At 49.5% G+C, this 20,468-nt stretch overlaps 1 protein-coding gene across 2 annotated transcripts in view; it reads left to right on the top strand.

Moving 5' to 3' along the window:
- The window catches only part of GRB10 (growth factor receptor bound protein 10), a 177,974-nt gene that overhangs the window by 44,769 nt on the left and 112,737 nt on the right, over window positions 1-20,468 (top strand). For both annotated transcript variants that reach the window (XM_045788518.2, XM_045788516.2), the window contains exon 3: window positions 13,524-13,613. In XM_045788518.2, the coding sequence (XP_045644474.1) occupies window positions 13,563-13,613 (51 nt within the window). In that variant the 5' untranslated portion in view covers window positions 13,524-13,562. The remainder of the gene's footprint in view (window positions 1-13,523; window positions 13,614-20,468) is intronic.

Here is a 20,468-nt window from a genome sequence, read left to right as displayed (position 1 = left end):
GTGCAGTCTAGCTGGGTTACTACTGCCGTGTCACTCCCGGCGGGTGCCTGGAGGTCGGGGACCCCACACCCCCTTCTCCAAAGCCCCAGGGACCGGGGCTCTTGCAGCACCAGCACTGGACTTGGGGGCCGATTGGTAAGGGAGGAAGCCGTAGGCCTTCTGCAAGATTCCCGGACAGGATGAGACTAGGAGGATGTGGTGCCGGCCGCCCTCAGTGTTCATGCTTTCCCCAGAGGTCTCTCGCTGCAAATCCTCGAGCTTTCTTTAGTGGAACATCCCCCATCACTGAAGCGAGTTTCATCGTAGGGGTAAGTGCTATACTTTTAGGTGTTGATCCAAAGGACTTGGGTTTGTATGTGTTTTACAAAGTATTTAAATCCAAGCACTGTTTTTATAGACCTTCCTTAATTTTTCTGATAAAGTCTGAATCACTTTCCCAATGATTAGAGAACCGGATTTGCAGGCAGCAAAGGCAAACCCGAGTGGTTTCAGTGGTGTTGATGCCACTCATTTGCCCCTGAAGGGCAGCTGCTAGGGCAGTAGGGGCGTGGTGGAGGAAATGTGTGACATCACGGTGATCTTTCCCTTTTTGACTTAAGTGATTCAGTCTCTTAATGTTTGTGCTCCTTTTATGTTTGGATATGCAAAGAGCTGTCCCCTAGAAGGCACCCACAGGCATTCAGTAATTTGTAATAATTCGTACACTTCCAGCGTCAAGCATTATCCTAAGTAAATGACGCGAGTAGTGAAAACATTAATGAGTTAATGGAGGTATATATGTCTATGTATAGATGTAAATATCAGGGAAAGTAAGTTTTCTTAAAAGGACCCTGATTTTAGGCCTGTGTGTAAATAATCCATGTTTTAGATGTAAAATTACGGTGGTTTTCCTTGTCCCCCTGGGGTCCCCTGGTCGCACAAGGTAGGATGCCCTTCTGTGCAAGAGCTCCCGATCCTTCCTTTTCTTGGACTTCTGGGCTGGCTACCTGTGCTGATTCCATGGGCATTCCCTGGCTGCGAGGTCATGCATTCCCTGGGAGGCCCTGTCAGCTTGTCCATCCTCTTAAAGCCTGTGTCCTCTTCTGTGAAGTAGGGACGGTCCCCTCGCGGGTCAGCATTGTCTGGGGCTCTGCGCCAGTGTGGGTTTCCTCTTGTCAGCTCTTGTGTTCGGGCTTCGTGGAGGGGTGTCCCGTCCATCCCTTCTGGGAAGGCGGGCATGGAAAGGTGGGGTGCGACATCCTCATGGATGCCCCCCCCCCGCCTCTGTTTTCACGACCCGAGGCCAGTGTGGTTTTCCCTGGCAGTGCATTTATGAGGGACGTCATGAGGCCGCTTGGCCCATGTGTAGTCCTGGCTGTTCTCTGTGGGTACCCTCGCTCTTCTCGCTTGGCTGTTTCTTGACTTCCTCCCATGCTGTTGGGTCATTCCTTACAGGAGCCTTCAGGAACTGGGTTAGCAATCGTGTCTGTGCTTAGCTCATGACTGCACGCCTGCATATTAACCACAGCACAGGTGCAGGCCCGTTTCTCAGACTCTGGGGTCCGCGGGCTGAGGCAGCTGGAAATTGAAGATCAGCATCCAGCCTTGGCCTCTCTGGCTTGCACGGAGCAGATCCCGTTCCCAGGGACTCCGCGTCCAAGGTCAGGACTTGGGCTCTGGATTTGGGCAGAGCACAGTTCAAGGACTGAGCACACACTTGGCTGGCATGGGTGACCCAAGGCAAGCTGCTTCTGCTCAGCCTCCTGGCCTGTCTAGTGGGATTAATCATCATGTCCCCATGTGGATCCTCTGAGGCTGCGATGCTCCACACAGCCTAAGGAGGCGTGTGGCCAGCACCAAGCTTCATTTCAAAATTTCGCTGGTTTTCCGTCAGTAGACTGACCAAAGCACTTAGGTGTAAAGTACCGTGTCTACATGAATAGAATATTCCAAACTCGTCTCTTACAAAAGACTGAGCGTATGAAGTCAAAGGTCGTTCTTCTACATATGGTCAAATCCAGACCCTTGTACCTGAAACCCGAGGTTGGAAGTGATGAGGTCATTCTCTGCTGCAGGCAGCTCTTTAGCCTCCCCACCCCCACCCCCCCCCCCCGCCTTGTTCTAGAAGGGATTCTTTCTATTTGTGTAGGAAAAAGTGATAGATTTTTAAAAGGCAGAAAACATACCAGGTGCGGCTTCCCTGTGGGAATCTGGCCCTTAAGATTCAGGTGTGACATTTGGAAGAATTGATTCTTTTTTTTTTTTTTTTAAGATTTTATTTATTTATTCAACAGAGACAGAGACAGCCAGCGAGAGAGGGAACACAAGCAGGGGGAGTGGGAGAGGAAGAAGCAGGCTCATAGCGGAGGAGCCTGATGTGGGGCTCGATCCCATAACGCCAGGATCACGCCCTGAGCCGAAGGCAGACGCTTAACCATTGTGCCACCCAGGCGCCCCAGAAGAATTGATTCTGTTGTATACTTCACACAGTTGTGGTAGGTTCCCCTCCCCAGCTTCTGGAAAGTGAGATGGGACTCTTCAAAGCTTTATTGCAATTTTCTCCCAGTTTTTCCCCCTCGCAAACCTCATAAAAAAGGATTCATCTTGTAAAGAAGAGTTGAGAGCCTTAGTTCTCAAGTTTGGGAACACCGGGGCGCTTGAAACAATGCTCTCATCCCCAAGATTTTCTTTTCGCGGGTCTGCGGTGCAGCCCAGGCACCCAAGGTGCCCCGCAGTTGGTGCTAGGCCACGGACACAAGGGCGCCACAGGGCCCACCCCTACTTTCTGATTGAGCGGGTCAGCATCTGGGCTGGAGCACGTGCGTGTGCGTGGGTTCCCAGGTGGTGCCTGTGCCGTCTGTCCAGGGACCCTGATTGGAAAACCATGGGACTGTGGGGTTCTGGTTAAGAGCGTGGACTTGCGAACTGAGCTCCATTGCATCCTTGGTCACCTCTTTCTGCTTCCCATCACTGGCCCCAGGACCTTGACCACTGCACTTCATTTTACTCTTGTCAACAGTGGGAATGATTCTGGTGTGAAGGTGTGTGCGTCCGTGTGTTTGCACACATACACACACACCTCTACCTAGCCTACTGCCTGGTCTACATAAGCACTCGGGAATCATCTTTTTTTCTTTTTTCTTTTGATCTTGACAAATTGAAATAATCGATAGTAAGAACATCCAAGCCCATGGCTTTCTTTACATGTAGGGGCGAAGATGGAAGGACTGTGGGTTTCAGTCTGTTTTATCTGCAGTGCTTTCTATTGTAAGGGTGTTTTTTATTTTATTTTTTTTAAAGGATTTTTTTTATTTATTTGAGAGAGAGAGCAGGAGCAGGGAGGAGGGACGGAGGCAGAGGGAGAAGCAGACTCCCTGCTGAGCAAGGCGCCTGATACAAGACTTGATCCCAGGACCCTGAGATCATGATGTGAGCTGAAGGCATTCGCTTAGTCACCCTAGCCACCCAGACGCCCCTATAAAGGTGTTTTTTAAAGATTATTTTGATTCTGGTATATATTTGTAATAAAAGTTCTAAGGCCATTGAAGTCTCCAAAGTTATTTCTTTATTAATGTCTATAAAATAATGCTTAAAAATATTTTATTCCTTTATTTTTGTTTTGTACGTGGAGTTCTTGTTTTTCATGTAACTTTCTTGTTGAAGGGTGAGGTCCCTCCATTTGCTGTGAGATCCCCGCATGCAGGCATCGTGGCGCTTGGAGGGTGAAGGCCGAGCCCTGTTGCAGGTCGTTAACCATACTGTGGGCCGTGGGCTCTGCTGTCCGCAGTGGCACGAGCATCTCGCTTGGCCCTACGCTTCGCCAGCCCCGTCTCTGTCCTCGTCTACGCGCTTGACTTTTGTCCTGTTCTTGCATCTCTGCCTGCTCCCTCTCTGTGCCCCCTACCTGGCTCTCTTTTTAAAGCATTTCTATTTCAGTGTGCTTTGAGTATTTTTTATTAGAATAGTTTTGAATATTATTTTGAAAAGAAGGGAATCAGATAGTTGACATTTATGGCTGCACGTCATCTGTCTTCGGAATAAATTGTTTCTTTTTTGAATGCTGTCTTCATCGCCTGGTTTCTATTTTCCCTGTGATGTTTGAAGGATTATGAGTTTCTTTTTATGTGTTTATTATGATTCAGAATGTGAGTATTCTGTTTTCAGCTCTGCAGGCGACTGTCATAATACGTCACGCATGTTGCTCGGTTACGTCGTTCCTGGTAAATAGCAGGCTCCCTGGCTTTTATAGAAGGAGTAGCTTTCCTTATAAAAAGTCCTACTGTGATTTAAGACTTGCAACTTCTCTTTTTGATTTTATTTTTAAGTTAAATGTTATTATTTAGCCTGTCCACCAACAATGATGCTAGTTAGTCCTGTTAGACCCTTCTGCGGTTCCCACTGTGTGCCGTCCTGAGTGCAGCAGGGAACAAGACCAAGTTCTTGAACAAGAAGGTATTCACTGACTAACAGGTGTGACGGGATTGCTGTCAGGTGCTGGCCGTGACCGTGGAGCTGGGTGGCAGGGCGATGAGCTGTTCACTGCCTGTGCTGGGTGTCGGGAGTAGCAGAGGCTGGCTGTCATCTGAGTGTTCTGAGAGGGGGCAGTGAGGAGGAAGTCGGAAACAGACATGCCAGAGAGGACATAGTGAACTCCCTAAGGAGACATACTAGATTTCCCCAGCAGGATTAAGTGCGCATTTTGGATTTGTGGCCGAGTAAAAGTGGAAAGAGTCCATCTTGCACGGTCGGTGACTTCACGGGTGCTGGAGATGGCTAGTGTGTTAAGCAGAGGAGTTGTGTTTTTCTAAGAGTAGGTCAGCGGAGGTGACACGTGCACACACCTGGGAGCTGGGGTGTTAGCCAGGGAATGGCGGAAGCTGACTGCTGTCCTAAGCCAGGAAGGAAAGGGTGTGGGTGGGGGGAGGTAAGGACAGAGTGGCAGGCCCGGGGGGCAGCAGTCTCCATCCTGGAGGGCAAGTGTGCAAGGGAAGCCCATGGGCTTGCAGGCATGAAGTACAAACCTGAACCCGTCCCTGTTCTCAGATTGAGGGTTGCACCCTGTGGTCGCACCAGGCATCAAGTTAGTAGGTCATGCACGGTGTGTTCAGTAAGGAAGACAGAAGAGGAAGCATCAGAGTGGCTTGCATGGACCCCGAACACACTGTGAAGTGTGATGCGCCAGGCGAGTCCTGAGATGCAAAGGGCCTGCAGTGCACCTGCCAGCATCGTAGTCGGTTTTTCTAGCATACAGAGTCATTCCGATGGGAGGCAGTGCCGGGCAGTTGAAGTCCACCACAAGCATAGTTGACAGTTGGTTGTGATGTGAAAGCATATGTGTGCCAGTCCTCAGAGTCTCAGAATGCCCGCAGAAGTGTTATTTGGTGCAACATTTTAAAATTTTAAGACGGTTGTATCATTTTAATTCAGTAGAAATTGCCCTTACAGTGGAAAAACAAATAAACATGAAACAGAAAGAACAAAGGCATTGTTGAAGTTCACCTGCTGGACCCAGAAGTGTAAATATTGACATTGTTGAGAAAAATGTTGACTCTAGAATCAGCAGACTTTTGGCTCTGCTTGAACTATTTTTCCGAACTATAGTCTAATAAGGAAGAAAGTTCAGGCTTCATAGTGAAGATTATTTAAATTTTTATCGCAAGTTCAAAGCTCCATTAAAAGGGACAGACTGCAGGGTCCCTGGATGGCTCAATTGGTTGAGCGTCTGACCCTTGATTGCGGCTTATGTCATGATCTCAGGGTCCTGAGATTGAGCCCTGCATTGCGCTCCACGTGCAGCAGGAAGTCTGTTTCCCTCTCTCTCTGTCTCTCTCTCTTCCCCTCTCCCTCTGCCCCTACCCCTGCTTGCTCTCTCTCTAAAAATGAATAAATAAGAGCTTTAAAAAAAAAAAAAAGGGACAGACTCCAATACATTATTTATAATGGCATTCTGACAACGGACAAAATTGATAATCAGAAAGACATAGGAAACCAGCACAGTGAGATGACCTTATCAGTAAGCCCCTTTCATCGAAGGAAGAAAAAAAGACAACAGTCGTTGGTACAATCTCTGAGTCATTCTACAACTGTTCATGAGAACGCCTTTTATTGTTGTAGGTATAAAGCTTCGGTATCTGCCTGCCTGCCGGGATCTTCCTCAGGCTCTGGAGCACGTCGTTTCGATACATGAGCTGGTGATGTCAGTATGGAACTCTTTGTAGAGTGGCAGGATGTCATCACCCCTGTTGCAGGACATTTTGAAGTGTGGGAGCAGGATGGGGGTTTGAGTCCCCGTGAGAGCACAGATCGTGACCGGGGTCTTTGTCTTTGTCGGGTGTGGATAGCAGGGTGGAGTTACGGAGGGCTTGCCGTCAGGGTTCCATATCACCAGCCAGACATTTGGGTTATACAGAGTCGCACAACTGAGAGAGGGGCATGGCGGGACAAGAGAAACCAAAACGGACAAGCCGTGAACAAGTTTCAAGTGGTAGAACAAGTGTGACCAGGAAACAGGATGGTATTTAAAAAAAAAAAAAAAGTTTGTATAAAAGTCAATTTGCAATCATTGCTTTATCCATCGTCAAGTTTTAGCATTCTAAGAAATTCTGCTGAATCTCATGATTGTATTAAAAAACATTTAGCAGGGGTGTGGGGTGTGGGGGGTGTGCCTGGGTGGCTCCCTCGGTTGAGCATCTGACTCTTGATTTCCGCTCAGGTCATGATCTCTGCATCCTGAGACCGCGCCCTGAATTGGGCTCCATGCTCAGCAGGGAGTCTGCTTGAGATTCTGTCTCCCTTTGCCCCTCCTCCCACTCTCTCTCTCTCTCTCTGAATGAATAAATACAATCTTTAAAAAAATTTAGCGGAAGTTGTTAATTTTATTAAAGGGAGCTCATTGAATAGCCATCTTTTCCAATATTTAAAAAATGGGGGTAAAATAAATGAAAGATGAAATTTACTATTTTAGCCATTTGTGTGCAGTTCAGTGGACTTAAGTACATTCTCAGTGTTCGGTAACCATCGTGGCTATCTATTTCCAGAACTTTCCCTTTTCCCGAACAGAAACTCTGTATCCATGGAACAAACTCTCCTTCCCCCCAGCCCCTCTATCTTCTCCCTCTTGTTTCTGTACTGGGTGCCTCACGTAAGTGAGGTCCTGTAATATTTGTGCTTTGGCGACTGACCGAGACTTTACTTGGCGTGTTGTTTTCATGGTTCATCCATGTCATAGCATGTATCAAAACGATGTTTATTTTCAAGGCTGAATAGTATTCCATTGTGTGGATCTGCTCCGTCTTGCTTATTCATTTGCCTGTTGGTGGACACTTGGGGTGTTTACACTCTTTGGCTGTTGTGTGCAGTGGTGCTGTGAACATGGGTGTACAAGTATTTGTTTGAGTCCTTGCTTCTACTTCTTTTGGAGTTTATGCTTAGAAGTAGGATTTCTGGAACTTAACGTTAATTCTCTGATTTTTTGAGGAGTTCTTACACCATTTTCCACAGAGGTTGTACCATTTTATATTCTCACCAGCAATGCAGAGGGTTTCAGTTTTTCACATCCTCACCAACACTTGTGATTTTGTGGCATCTCATGGCAGTTTGATTTGTGTTTTCCTAATGACTCCATATCCTAATGATATGGAGCATCTTTTCATGTGTTTATTGGTCATTTTTATGTTTTCCTTGGAGAAGTGTCTAGTTAATGTCTTTTGGGCATTTTTGAAATTCTTGGTCTGTTTTCTTATTGTTGAGTTGTAGGTGTTCTTTATATATTCTAGATATTAATCCCAAACAAATGATTTGCAACTCTTTGTCCTTCTCTGTGGGTTTTTTTACTTGCTTAATAGTGTCCTTTGCACAAACGTTTTTAATTTTGATGAAGTCTAGTTTGTCTTTTGTTGTTGCCTGTGCCTCTGGTGTCTTACCTGGAAGTCATTGTCAAATCCAGCATCATGGAAACTTTTCCCTTGGTTTTCTTCTAAGAGTTTTATACTTTTAATTCTCACATTTAGGTCTTAGATCCATTTGAATTAATGTTCATAGATAGTGTAAGTCCAAAGTTAAGCCTCATCATTTTTCATGTGGATATCCAATTTTCCCAGAACCATTTGTTGAAGAGACTGTCCTTTCCCCATTGAATGGTCCTGGCACCTTTGTTGAAAATCAGCCAGCCGTTAAATGTGAGGGTTTATTTCTACGCCCTCTATTTGAGTCCTTTAGTCTGTATGGCTGTCCTTCTGCCATTCACACTGTCTTTGTCACCACAGCTTTTGTAGTAGGTTTTGAAGTCAGGAAAGGTGAGTCCTCCAATTTTTTTTTTTTTAAAGATTTTATTTATTTATTTAACAGAGATAGAGACAGCCAGCGAGAGAGGGAACACAAGCAGGGGGAGTGGGAGAGGAAGAAGCAGGCTCCCAGCGGAGGAGCCTGATGTGGGGCTCGATCCCGTAACGCCGGGATCACGCCCTGAGCCGAAGGCAGACGCCCAACCGTTGTGCCACCCAGGCGCCCCGAGTCCTCCAATTTTGTTCTTCTTTTTTGAGATTTTTTTTTGGCTATTTGGGGTCCTGTGAGAATCTGTATAAATTTTAGAAAGGTTTTATCAATTTCTGCAACAGTGCTGGAGGGAATTTGTGAGGGATTGTGTTGAATCTGTAGATTGCTTTGGGTATTATCATCCTCCGAACAATATTAAATGTTCCAAACCATGAACACGGGGTGCTTATCTTATTTATTTCTTTATATTCTTTTTTTTTTTTTAATATTTTATTTATTTATTCGACAGAGATAGAGACAGCCAGCGAGAGAGGGAACACAAGCAGGGGGAGTGGGAGAGGAAGAAGCAGGCTCATAGTGGAGGAGCCTGATGCGGGGCTCGATCCCAGAATGCTGGGATCACGCCCTGAGCCGAAGGCAGATGCTTAACCGCTGTGCCACCCAGGCGCCCCTATTTCTTTATATTCTTACAGCAACATCTTTAATTTTTAGTGTATAAATCTTTTGCTTCCTTAGTTGAGTATATTTCTAGTTGTGATTCTTGATGCTATTTTGAATGGAGTTCTCTTAATCTCCTTTTCAGATTTTTTGTTAGAGTACAGAAATACACCTGATGGTGGTGTCGATCTTCCGTCCTGCAAGTTTAATGCATTTATTTATTAGCTTTAGATTGAGTGCATGTCTTAGTAATCTTTAGGGTTTTCTGTGGATAAGATCAGGTCATTTGTGAACAGAGATCGTATTCGTTGCTTTCCAACTTGGGTGTCTTTTCTTTTTCTTGCTTTATTACTCTGGCTAGCACTTCCAATACAGTGTTGAGTAGACGAGGCAAAAGCCGGCATTCTTGCCTTGTTTCTGGTCTTAGGGAAGAGCTTTCTGTCTTTCACCATTAAATACAATGTTAGCTTTGGGTTTGAGACATTTTATTAGAGACCAGGTTACTCTGATCTTCTTAGTGTATCTAACTGTAGTTTTCTGTCCCAATGGGATGTCTCAATAGGGCTTATGGGATATATATTTTTCTGGCTGAGAAGCAATCTCACTTGGTAAATAATTTCAAAGGTCATATTTAGGTAATAAGATTGGCATGTCTGTGTGATATTTTTGGCACTCCAATACCCATTAAATTTAAAGCTTCATGTCTCTATGTGTTGAACACATCCCAGAGTTCCGGAGGCTTACAGGGCAGGGCAAGCAGTAGGTGCTGAGTGAGCTGGAAGGAGTGTGGGAAACAGTGGAGGAAGGAGGCATGGGGCAACAGGTTACTATGCATGAGGAGAGGGTCCTTAAGTACCCAGGAAGGTGATTCTCTGCAGCAGGAAGGGCGAGCCAGTGGAGGGGAGAAAAACAGCATCCCGGGAAAGTGAGGCTGCAGGCTGAAGAGGTGGAAGATCTGTTTGCAGAAGGACCCGGGCCCGGGGCTTATCCATGCAGACCCACACAGGCACCTGAGAGGCCTACAGGAGGCATCACAGCATGGTCATGGGAGATGGGCCATGGTTGGTTGGGTGTATACCTCAGAGTTCTCCGGAGAAACCAAACATGTATGTGTCTGTACAGAGATTTATCTTAAGGAATTGGCTAATGTGACTGTAGCGTCTGACAAGTCTGAAGTCCATCGGGTAGACTGGCAGTCCGGGAACTCAAGCAGGAGTTTGCTACGGTCTTGAGCTCAAATCATTTTTCAGGGAAACCTCAGTCTTTGCTCTTATGCCTTCAACACATTGCATGAGGTCCATGCCTGTTATGGAAGGTGATCACCTTTACTCAAGTCTAGTGATTATAGATGTTAACCATGTCCACAGAGTAGTTTTTAAAATCTATTTATGATTTATTTATTTTAGAGAAAGAGAGAGCGTGCGAACTTGCGTTCATAGTGGGGAGGAGCAGAGGGAGAGAGAGTCTCAAGCAAACTCTGTGTTGGACACGGAGCCCAGTGCAGGGTCTGATCGCACCACCCTGCGATCGGTACCTGAGCTCAAACCAAGAGTTGGACGCTTAACCGACTGAGCCACCCAGGTGCCCCACAGAGTATTTTCAGAACAGCTTCTAGGTTGGTGTTGGCTTAAATGGCTGGGTGCTGGAGCCTGGACACATGAGACTTGTTACCACGGGGGCCAGGTTTGCAGGGCTGGGGGCTGCTGCCCTTGCTGGAGGCTGGAGGGACGTGACCCGCCACAGATGTGCCCACACAGGAAGGAGATAACTCCCACCGTCTTGTTAGTGCTTCCATTGCTCCTGCCCTGTTCTTTCAGCCCAGCAGCCTCTTAGGGATTGTTCTTGGTTTCTGTCCAGGTGGCTTAAAGGGTCCTACACACCTGTAGGACACAGAAGTGGTTGGTAGTAAATGTTACAGGTGTAGGGTGCTTCTGTTCCTTTTGGCTGAAATGACAGTTTAGTAATTTGTAATATCTTGGGTCTGAATAGTTTTCTAAGACCACCAGAACAGAATCGTACAGGCTGGGTGGCTCAAAAAACAGAAATTTATTTTCTCCTGGCTGTGGAGACTGGAGTCTGAGCCTGAGCTGTGGGCAGGGCTGTTCCTCCCAAGGCCTCTCTCCTTGGTGTGCCGACGGCCATCTCCTCCCCGTGTCTTCCCACGGTTGTCCGTCTGCGTGTCTGTGTCCCGAGCTCCTCTTACACCGGATCAGGGCCCACCTAATGCCTCATTGGAACCTAATTGCCTCATTAAACACCCCCCACCTCCAAATTCAGCCACGTTGTGTGTCCTGGGTGTTAGGGCTGCAGCTTCTGAATTTGGGGAGGACTCAGTTCAGCCCATAACTGGGCTTTACCTTGATTTCTTTGCTATTTAAACTGATGGAATGAATATGTTGACTTTTATGCCCCATCTCGTTGTAGGTTTCCCCTGGGAAGCTCTGTGAGTCTTTTGTTTCTGAATTCTAACAACCTCAGACTGTGTCTGAGGAGCACCTCTGCTACAGGTGCCTGGGAGGTGAGGCGTGGGGCTCAGGTGGGGCAGGTGCTGACCCCTTCCCTGATGGGGGCTGCTCTCTGCACCCCAAGGCCTGCACCGACCTGGAGGCTTCCGCTTTGCCCCCATGTTTGGCTCATTCTTTCCAGGAGCTGTTGTCCATGTTTCCTTGATTTTGTTCGCACGGATTGACTTTTCTGCTGTATTGATTCTGATTTGACTGCTCCCAGCATCCAGTTTATCTTGTCCTGGGCCCCTTCCTGCCTGTACTGTTTCTTCCATTCTCCTTTTTAATTTCATGGAGAGAAACGAGCCCCTTTCTGAATTGTCCTTATTTTTCTCACAGTAGAGCGACTCCAGGGAGAGGAGCCCTTCCCCTGTGTATAGGAGCAGAAAGTATGTGTTACGCTCCGTTTCCTCGCTCCCTCGTCATAGGGGTTCTTGTGACTGTTCACTGTTGTTTGCTCCTCTGAAAGGCAGCCTCAGAGGAGAGCCTGTGTTCTGGAACACCAGGATGCTTGCCTGTCCCTGGGCCTCCATGGGGGACAGTGTAGGAGAGGGAGGTGGTCCTGCTGGTGGCAGCCCCCGGACATGGTGGGGTGGCCGTCCTGGAGTCGTTTTGTTTTCTTCCTGCTCTAAGGGGGTGACATGGATGACCCCCAGAGTCCCCTTTGTGAAACCTGCCCTGCTTGGATCGAGGTGCCAAGAGCCTGGTGAAGTGGGGGTCAGGCAGCATCCACACTTGGTGTGGGCGTTGGGGCACAGAGAATGCACAGTTTACATGGGGGGAGCGAGACCAGGAAGGAGCATTTACAGTTCTGTGTGGCAGATGGAAAGATGGATGTAAGCCCAGCATGGGGCCCAGGAGCCCAGGAGGGACACTGTTGGAGCCATCTCAGAGCAGTGGTGATTGGCGAGAGGCAGTCTGAGGGGGCCTCCTGGAGGAGGTGATCCCTGAGCTCAGTCCTACAGGCTGTAGTAAGTTAGTGGGTGGTGGAGCTGGGACTTACAGCTCCAAGTACAGAGGTTCGAGAAAGCCTCTCGTGGCCCAGAATTATGAATCATTCAGGGTGGCTGGGCCACAGAGGAGCCACGGGTCCAGGGTGTGCACCTCTGGGATTGATTATGATGGGGAGCATTCATATGCTGCCATTTCTGAAAATGTTCTCACGTCTGATGATTTCCGACGGAGAAGACGCTGCCTCTGTTCCTGGAATCCACGCCCTGCTCTCTGATAGCTGGGGAGATTTAGAAGGAACGCTGTATCTCGGAGAAGCTTGCTTCATGGAACTTTGGCAGAGCATTTTCTGTGCTCAGAGGCAAAGGGGTGACCCATCCCGCGTCCAGGCCAAGCTGCTGGTCGCCCCTCACCCTAGCCCCAGTCCGCTGCGTCAGAAGGGAGGTGCCTTTGTCAGACTCCGCTGGGAAGCTTGTCTGCTTTGTATGCAGCAGGGCTGTGGTTTGCGCCACAGTAGATTAAACAGGAAGACAGGATCTCTGTTTCGCGCGTATTAGGAGCTCACCGTAGGAGCCCGCGTGCTTTCTAACGCAGCTGCTGGTATTCACAGCTCACATAGAGGTTAGGAAGGTTTCCCGTATGCTCAAAAGTCTGTTTCTATGAATGTTGTTCTCTGAGATTGTAGTCACAGGACCGTGGCCTTGAGGGAGAGTGTGGAGCTGACCAGGGGCCGTTAGAGGCCCCAACAGTGGTTGATCTTGGCTGTGGCTGGGAGACCCAGCGTGCATGCAGCCGGTGCTCAGAGGGCCCCAGCAGCACACGCGCCTCCGTGCCTGATTGGAATTGAGCTAAATCCGTAATGGGCAAAGTAAGATGAAGTCTTCAAGATGTTAATATTTATAATGACGGAAGGAGCCCAGGGGTCCCCTCCACCCCACAGGCACGGGGACCACGCGGACGGCTCCCCAAGGCTCTGTAGCTGGCGTCCCTTTGTGTTAGAAGGCAAGCTGACACCCCCGTGAGTGGACATCCCGACCCGAGCGTCTGACCGCCCGAGGGGTGTACAGGGGCTCCCCCCGTAGCCGCAGCGCTCTCGATCAAGTTGTGAGGAATGCATTTCTTCCCTGGTCGGGCTTCTCATGTCTGTCTCTGTTGCAGGTGCTGCAGCGCAGTCAATGTGACTGGAAGGTGGAGCCGATGGCTTTAGCTGGCTGTCCAGATTCCTTCCTGCACCATCCGTACTACCAGGTATGGGGGAGCGTGGACGGCCACTGCCCACACGTGGTGCTGGCTCAGGGCCACAGCACAAGTGTACTTAGCAACCGCAACCCACTCCGTCACCGGCAGTGTCTGCGCTGGGGCCATTGCCACGTCCCGCAGAGGATCACTATTTCCCACGGTTGTCTTTGTGTTGTGCTGGGAGACCTTATCTGACGCGCGGGAGGGGCTGTTTGGAAGGCATGGGCGCCGTGTGGTCGTCCGCAGGGCCCCAGAGCTCCAGGTGGCAAGTGGCCGTGGTGGCTTCGGGGATGTTCCCGCGGAGACACAGCATCTGGGGCAAGAAGTGGGGAGAGGGAGGTCTCTCTGTCCAGGTGCAGCCTGCTCATTGGAGATGGAGTCCTCTCCCCAGACTGGTTCTTTTTCCCCTTCCACCCGATAGCCTCCCGTGGGGTATGGGGAGGACATGTTCACCCGTGCCTCCAGGTCCTGGAGCTCCTCTCCGTGGGCTGCTCGGTGGGTTTCCCTGTACGCTTCCTTCATCTTCCGAACCACGTCTGTGTTTGAACTTTTACTTGACAGTGCAAAGGGATGCGTCTGAAGCAATGGACAAGTGAGAGTTTGTCCATCTTTTTCTTTTTTTTTTTAAGATTATTTTTTTTTTTATTTCAGAGAGAGAGAGTGTGAATGTGCAGGAGCAGGGGGAGGGGCAGAGGGAGAGGGAGAAGCAGGCTCCCCGCTGAGCAAAGAGCTCGATATGGGACTCCATCCCAGGACCCCGGGATCATGACCTGAGCTGAAGGCCGATGCTTAACCGACTGAGTCACCCAGGCGCCCCAGGCTTGTCCATCTTTATCAGTCTTTCAACACTTCAAGTACTAGTACCATCTCTCTAGGCCTCGGTCTCTCCCCAGCAGGGCTCCCAAGGTTTGGAGGTCCTTCCCTATGCTCTGCCGATGTTTGCAGGTGTCTGAACTTGTTTTTCCCTCCCTTAATCTGTAAAGCCTCTCTTTGGCGATAGTGATAAGAATTTCCTTATGCACCATGGCTGCAGAGAGATTCCTTTTTAATTTTTTTGGCATTCAAGTGATGTGAACCTTCAAAGAGAGGCTGAGGGTGAGGACTACCATTCCTGAATTTGAGACGAGACCAAGCCAGAAGAGAGGGCTGGTACCCTAGCTGAACTGCGGAGTGTTCTGGGGACAGCGGGTCTGTTCAGCGGGTGAGCTCTGCGTAAGGCCCTCTGTCTTCGGCAACGTTGATTTCTTGTTCTTCAAGAGGCCTCACCCCATTGACTAAGCTCTGTGCTGCACCCATGGCTAGTGGTCCAATTCTCCTGTAGTCACATAGCTTTGGCCCGTCATCTGTCCTGTGCTGCCTTGCACTTCACCCCATCACTCCCAGATGGAGGGGATGGATCAGTGCACCCCAAGGGAAACCATCCCCGGGGAGTTTTTCTGAAAGTTGGTGGAGAAGTGTCCTCTCCAGCTGGTTACTTAGTGGACCTTGAGGCCAGAGCTGATGGAGGGAAGGGTGATGGCACTGAGTCCCTCTTGCCGCCCTCCCATCTTCAGTTTCCTGCCGGGCCATGTGGAGACAGCAGAAGCACCAAGTGAGGGCCATGCCTCACTCTCCAGACGTGCTAGCTGTTTGTCTTCGCGGACTCAGTTGCTCTCGGCTGCTCTGCAGGAGTCAGGAAGCCGTGGGCACGTGGTAGGCAGCCCCAGCGAGCCTCTGTCACTCCTGGAGGAAATGCTCAGTCATGCCATTTGGTGGCCTTTGATGGCACGGTCCTCCCCCCATAAAAACCCAGCAGCCAGACTTGGCAGCTCACATCCGCCGTTCCTGGAAAATCAGATGACAGTTCCAGAATTTCTCAGAAAATGGGATGATTTACAGTGAGTTCCAGTCTTGAGCAATCTGCAATTATAGCAATTAGAGAAATCTCCCAAGTTTCTATAGAGATTTTCTTAAGATCATCAGCGCAGGAAAAGTTTCCTGATTCTAGCTGTTCACTCGGAGCTGGGGCGTGGATTCCTTACGGGGTTCAGGCAATGAGCTGCTGAGATGTAGAGCTTTTTATGGACACAGAAGCACCTAAATTAGCATGTGTGTTAAATCATCCTGCTTTCCGCTGTAGGGACGGAGCCAGCGGATGGGCGTGACAGGGCCCCGGGGCTTCTGGGGTAGGGGCAAACAGCTTCACTTTGAAGATGCAGGTTTTTCCTCTAAAATGTGATATTGTCATAGTTCCGTGGCCTTGGCGGGGGGAATCTTGCAACAGTCCTCTGCCTCAGTTTCCTTGCTGGTAAGAAAGGGCTAATGGTGTCCAGGTTGTGTGGGGATCAGAGCAAACACACAGAAATCTCCCGGCACGGGGGCGGCCGCATCTTGGATAACCAGCCCAGGGTACTTACCTTTCATTCCTGGTCATCGACTGGGCCAGGCACAGCGTCAGAGCTAGGGAGACAGCTTTGCATGAGGCAGGCGGATTCCCCCGGCTCATGAGTCCTAGTGGGGCAGGTGGACATGGGACAGCTGGCAGATGATTGTGAAAAAGGATAATTCTGACACAAATAAAACAGGCCAGTGAGAGAGAGGGGAGGTCATGGAGGCCTCCCTGAAGGAAGTGCCCAGAGCCGGGGTGGCACCCAGCAGACCTGGGCAGGTGCTCTCCACAGAGGACAGAGGAGGTATCCAAATCCAAAACGTTCTTAATTCCCACCTCCGTCTAGCCTCCAGGATTTCGAGGAAGGAATTACACACCTGTCATGAGGTGCGTTTTATTTATTGACTATAAATGAAAGCAACATTATTTTCCTTAAGAAAAATGCAAAAAAATAGGAAGCGTGATGGGTTCAGGTAAAATGGGTGAACAGAATGTTGCAAGGTACTTTGGCAGTGAAATGCTCGAATGTAAACATGATATAGGTTATCAAGCTTACTGTCGAATTTCCAAATATTTATTCTGAGTCTTGAGCTTTATTTTTATAATTTTTATCCTTGATTTCTGGGTCAAAAACACATATGTTTATGGGACTCCTGGGTGGCTCAGTCGGTTAGACGTCAGGTCCTGTTCCTGGGGTCCTGGGATCGAACCCTGTGTCAGGCTCCCTGCTCAGCGGGGAATCTGCTTCTCCCCCTCCCTCCCCCTGCTCATGCTCTCTCTCTCTCTCTTTCGACAAATAAATAAAATCTTTAAAAACAAAACAAAACGACCCACTTATGCTTGTCTTCGAAGTCAGCATCTGAGAAAGTGTCCCTGTGACCCCTGCTTAGCTGGAGGTTGGAGCAGCCTTCTACACACTGGCTCCTTGTCTGCCAGTGTCCGTCAGTAGAGCAATTTCCTACACTTGGTCCCAGCCCCCCCCCCCCCCGCTCCTCTGGCTCCGTTTCAGTGCCATAGCCCCGAGCCTTCCGGCTGGGAACCTTCCGCTGGAGCACAGGCGCTGGCAGACGACACCGGGACCCGTCCGGCCCCCTGCCTGCTTTTAGAAATGAAGGTTTATGGGACCATGGCCATGGTCATTTGTTTACATCTCCGCAGTAGCGGCTTTTGGGCTCAGCAGCCGAGTGGAGTAGTGTCTGGCCCTTTGCAAAGAAGAAGTTTGCCAACTGCTGTTTTAGAACACCAACCGTTCCAGTGAGTGCTGTGGGTGGACGGAGGCCAGAGTGGCTCGTCTGCTCATGGTTGGGGCCACGGGGAGAAGACTCAGAGCCCGAGCGTGGGACCTCGCCTGCTGAGCACACCAGCTGTGGGTATTCTGCTGGGTCCGTGGACATCTGGGGACAGCTGGATTCCTGCATCTTCTGGCGGTAGGAGGTGGGGGTTGACACCATTCCTGTAATCTTGATGTGGGATTGGTGTCCAGGAATGAATTCCACCCCCAAAACCCATCACTGTTATTTATGTTTCTAGCCAGAGAGGGATCCTGTAGCTTCTTCATTTTTACGCTTATGCACCCGTATCTTGGCAAAAGGATGTTAACATTGGACTCTTGTTTTCTTCCTGAAATTTGTGGCTGGTGACTTCAGCTCATTTTGGCTCTCACAGTCGAGCTGGAATGATGCAGAGATCATCTGTGCCATTCCTTGTATTTATTTCATGAGAGGATTCCAGCTAATAGGACGTCTACCTAGAAGTAGTTTTGCAAATCATTTCAAGCTTTGATTCAGAATTTCGTAACAACCGCTATTTTACAGAGGGGTTTTGTGAATTAGAGGAGGGAATTTGTTCATGTATAAAGTACTATATGCTTAATAAATTCCATGTCCTCTTCTCTTTACAACATCACTTTGAGAATTAGAGGTCCCTTAGGGTCCTGGGCACCGTGCTCGGCACATCGACGACCCGCAGGAAAGGAGACATTGCTTGGATGTGACGACGGGAGCTGCTCTGATTTCTTAAAGACTGTAGATCTCATCTCTAGAAGTAGAATTATTAGGTGGTTTTGAGATACCGAGTACATTTGAGACTACAGTCTTCTAAAGTCTTTGAAACCACTGCAGGATCGTCACGTAAAAGTAGACGGCATTTGGTTTGGAAAACCATTTTCTCCCTGATCTAGTTCTATCCCGATGTAGTGAATGAGAGTTAGTGAGCAGCGTGTGTGTTTATATTCTCTGTAACTGACGGAAGCCACTGAAAACCCTTCTCTTAAACCATTGGGAGTAGCGTGGCTCCTTCGCTCATGTACTTACCGTGTTAGGAATAACAGGCACACCATGCCTGGATGTCAGGACCCAGGTGCCAACCCTGCCCTCACAGACTCCTGGCCATGGTGTGACGGACGGACAGGTGCAAAAGCAGCTGGGTGGGTCTGCGTCAGCGGTGTGCCTTGGGACCAGTGAGGACCCTGTGTCATTCCCTGATATGTCAGGTGGGTATTCAGCCCAGAGCTCACAGCTCCATGGATGGCGGTGCATGGCGGGTCATGGGGAGAACACTCAGCACTTCTGTGTTCCTGTCTTGGATCCTCCCACTTAACCTCCTGCCAGCCCTGGGAGGTGGGACCGCCATGCCGTCCCCTTCCCAGATGACACTACTGTCAGGGCAGAGAGGCCATTGCCCCCTACTGAGTAACAGCCGTGATTTTCCTAATGTTTGTGGCCCTGCGTGGCGTGTTTACGGCCTGAGACTGAGGCGGGAGGGTATCGTCAGGGAGACCTGGGTTCAGCTCTCCTCAGAGCTCCTGTGACACCACAATTCGCGGTACCCTCTGATTATTTGTTTACTTCTCTGATCCTGAAACGCCATGAGATAAAGGGGCAGTTTAATGACAACTTTTCAGTTAATTAGAAATTACCAGCCCTCGTCCTTAAGTGTGGGTCAGTTGGAAGTTGTTTCTATTTCAAAAAGGCAAAATTAGGCCGTCTCTGAAAACCACTGAAATACTATAAATAAGTACATAATTAGAAATTAAAAATGTCCAAATATATATTTAATTTTTGATTGGAGAGAGAGACAGGCTTATTCTGGTCTGAATGCTCTTTTCATCGCTGGCGTGGCCTCTTCTCAGATAATGTCACCCTCTCAGGTGTGGGCTTCATGTCTTCGATTTCTTCTGATGGTTCCAAGGAAATAACTCTAAAATCATTCTAAAAAAATAATAGCTGTGTTTGTCTAGTGCTTCCTGTGTGTTGTGAAGTCTCAGAGGTCGTCACATGCCTGTGAGGACCACAGCCTGCCCCGCTGGTGTGTTGGCGTCTGGGTGGCGGTGAGAGCCGGAGGCCGGCAGGTGTAGGGTGGCAGGCAGGACTTCCTATGCGGTGTTACGGGTGCTCAGAGCTGGGAGGATGCTCTGGTGTGCACCGGGGTGATGCGCGAGTCCTGGAGCCCCCCGTGTTTCCGTCCTGAGGCCCCGTCGGTAACAGAGCCCGTGCGTCCCGTCCTGCCCACCTGCCATGGCCCACACGCCCCTCGGCTCTTGAGGGGCCTTCCGTTGTCCTGGTTTCTGCCTCGTTCTCTTGTTTCCATCCTCCTGGTTTGTCTTTCCCTCTTAGAGGAAGTCGTCAGCACTTCAGGGGGGTCTGGGAGATCGGAGCTGGGGGCCTGAGGGGGGACCGCTCCACTCCCTTGGGCATGAGCGTCTCATCAGTCACTGGAGGCCAAGATGGGCTTTCTTGTGGGGAGAGGGTCTCCTCGGCCAGGTCTCCCTGAGTTCTGGGCGACCCCCCGTGGTCCTGACCAGCCCATGAGCAGTACAGAAATTGAGAGAACACGTTTTGAAATTTTATAGCAATCTGAGTGTTGAATTTAGTGATATAAACATGGGTGTGTATTGTCTTTGTTTTATGTCATGTTTTAGTTCTACGTTTGTATTGTGTTTCATGTGAAATAGCTGTGCTGGACAGACTGGTAACAGTAGCATCAGCAAACACTGCCCTTCCGCACAGGTGGGTGGGGAAGTGCTGGCTTAGGGATCTTGGGGTCAAGGTCACGTTTGTGGTGGTTCTGGTTTGCACCTGCTGCCCTTCCTGGCCTTGGATGCGTGAGATTTATATGGTGCTGTTTCGTGAGACACACTAGACTTCCAGAACTTCCAGAACTCGCTAGACTTCATTCTGGTCAGTGGGGGGCCGAGGGAGAACACCACCGTCCCTGTGCGCAGTGCCCGGCCCGAGTCCTGCTGCCCTCCTGCGAACTACTCCTCGATACTGCCTAGGGTCTGAGGCTCAGGGGTTCACATTAGGGGATTTTCTCTGGACTTCCCAGCGGGACCCACCTCCCGCCTCCTGGGGCTTTACCTTGAGCCGCAGTTTGTCCTGCACCTGTTGTGGGGGCCGCGGGGCGAGGGGCAGTGAGCCTGTCTGGAAGCCAGGCAGACCCGCGCTTTTGTGAAATGGGAGCTGCGGGGCCCAGTGAAGGGGACTGGAGGAATCCCC

This window comes from Ursus americanus, chromosome 3 (genome assembly GCF_024610735.1).
Source record: "Ursus americanus isolate L20-20 chromosome 3, mUrsAme1.1.p, whole genome shotgun sequence".
NCBI classification, from domain to species: domain Eukaryota; kingdom Metazoa; phylum Chordata; class Mammalia; order Carnivora; family Ursidae; genus Ursus; species Ursus americanus.
Note: the sequence above shows the minus strand (reverse complement) of the source record. Positions and strands in the feature narration are given on the sequence as shown.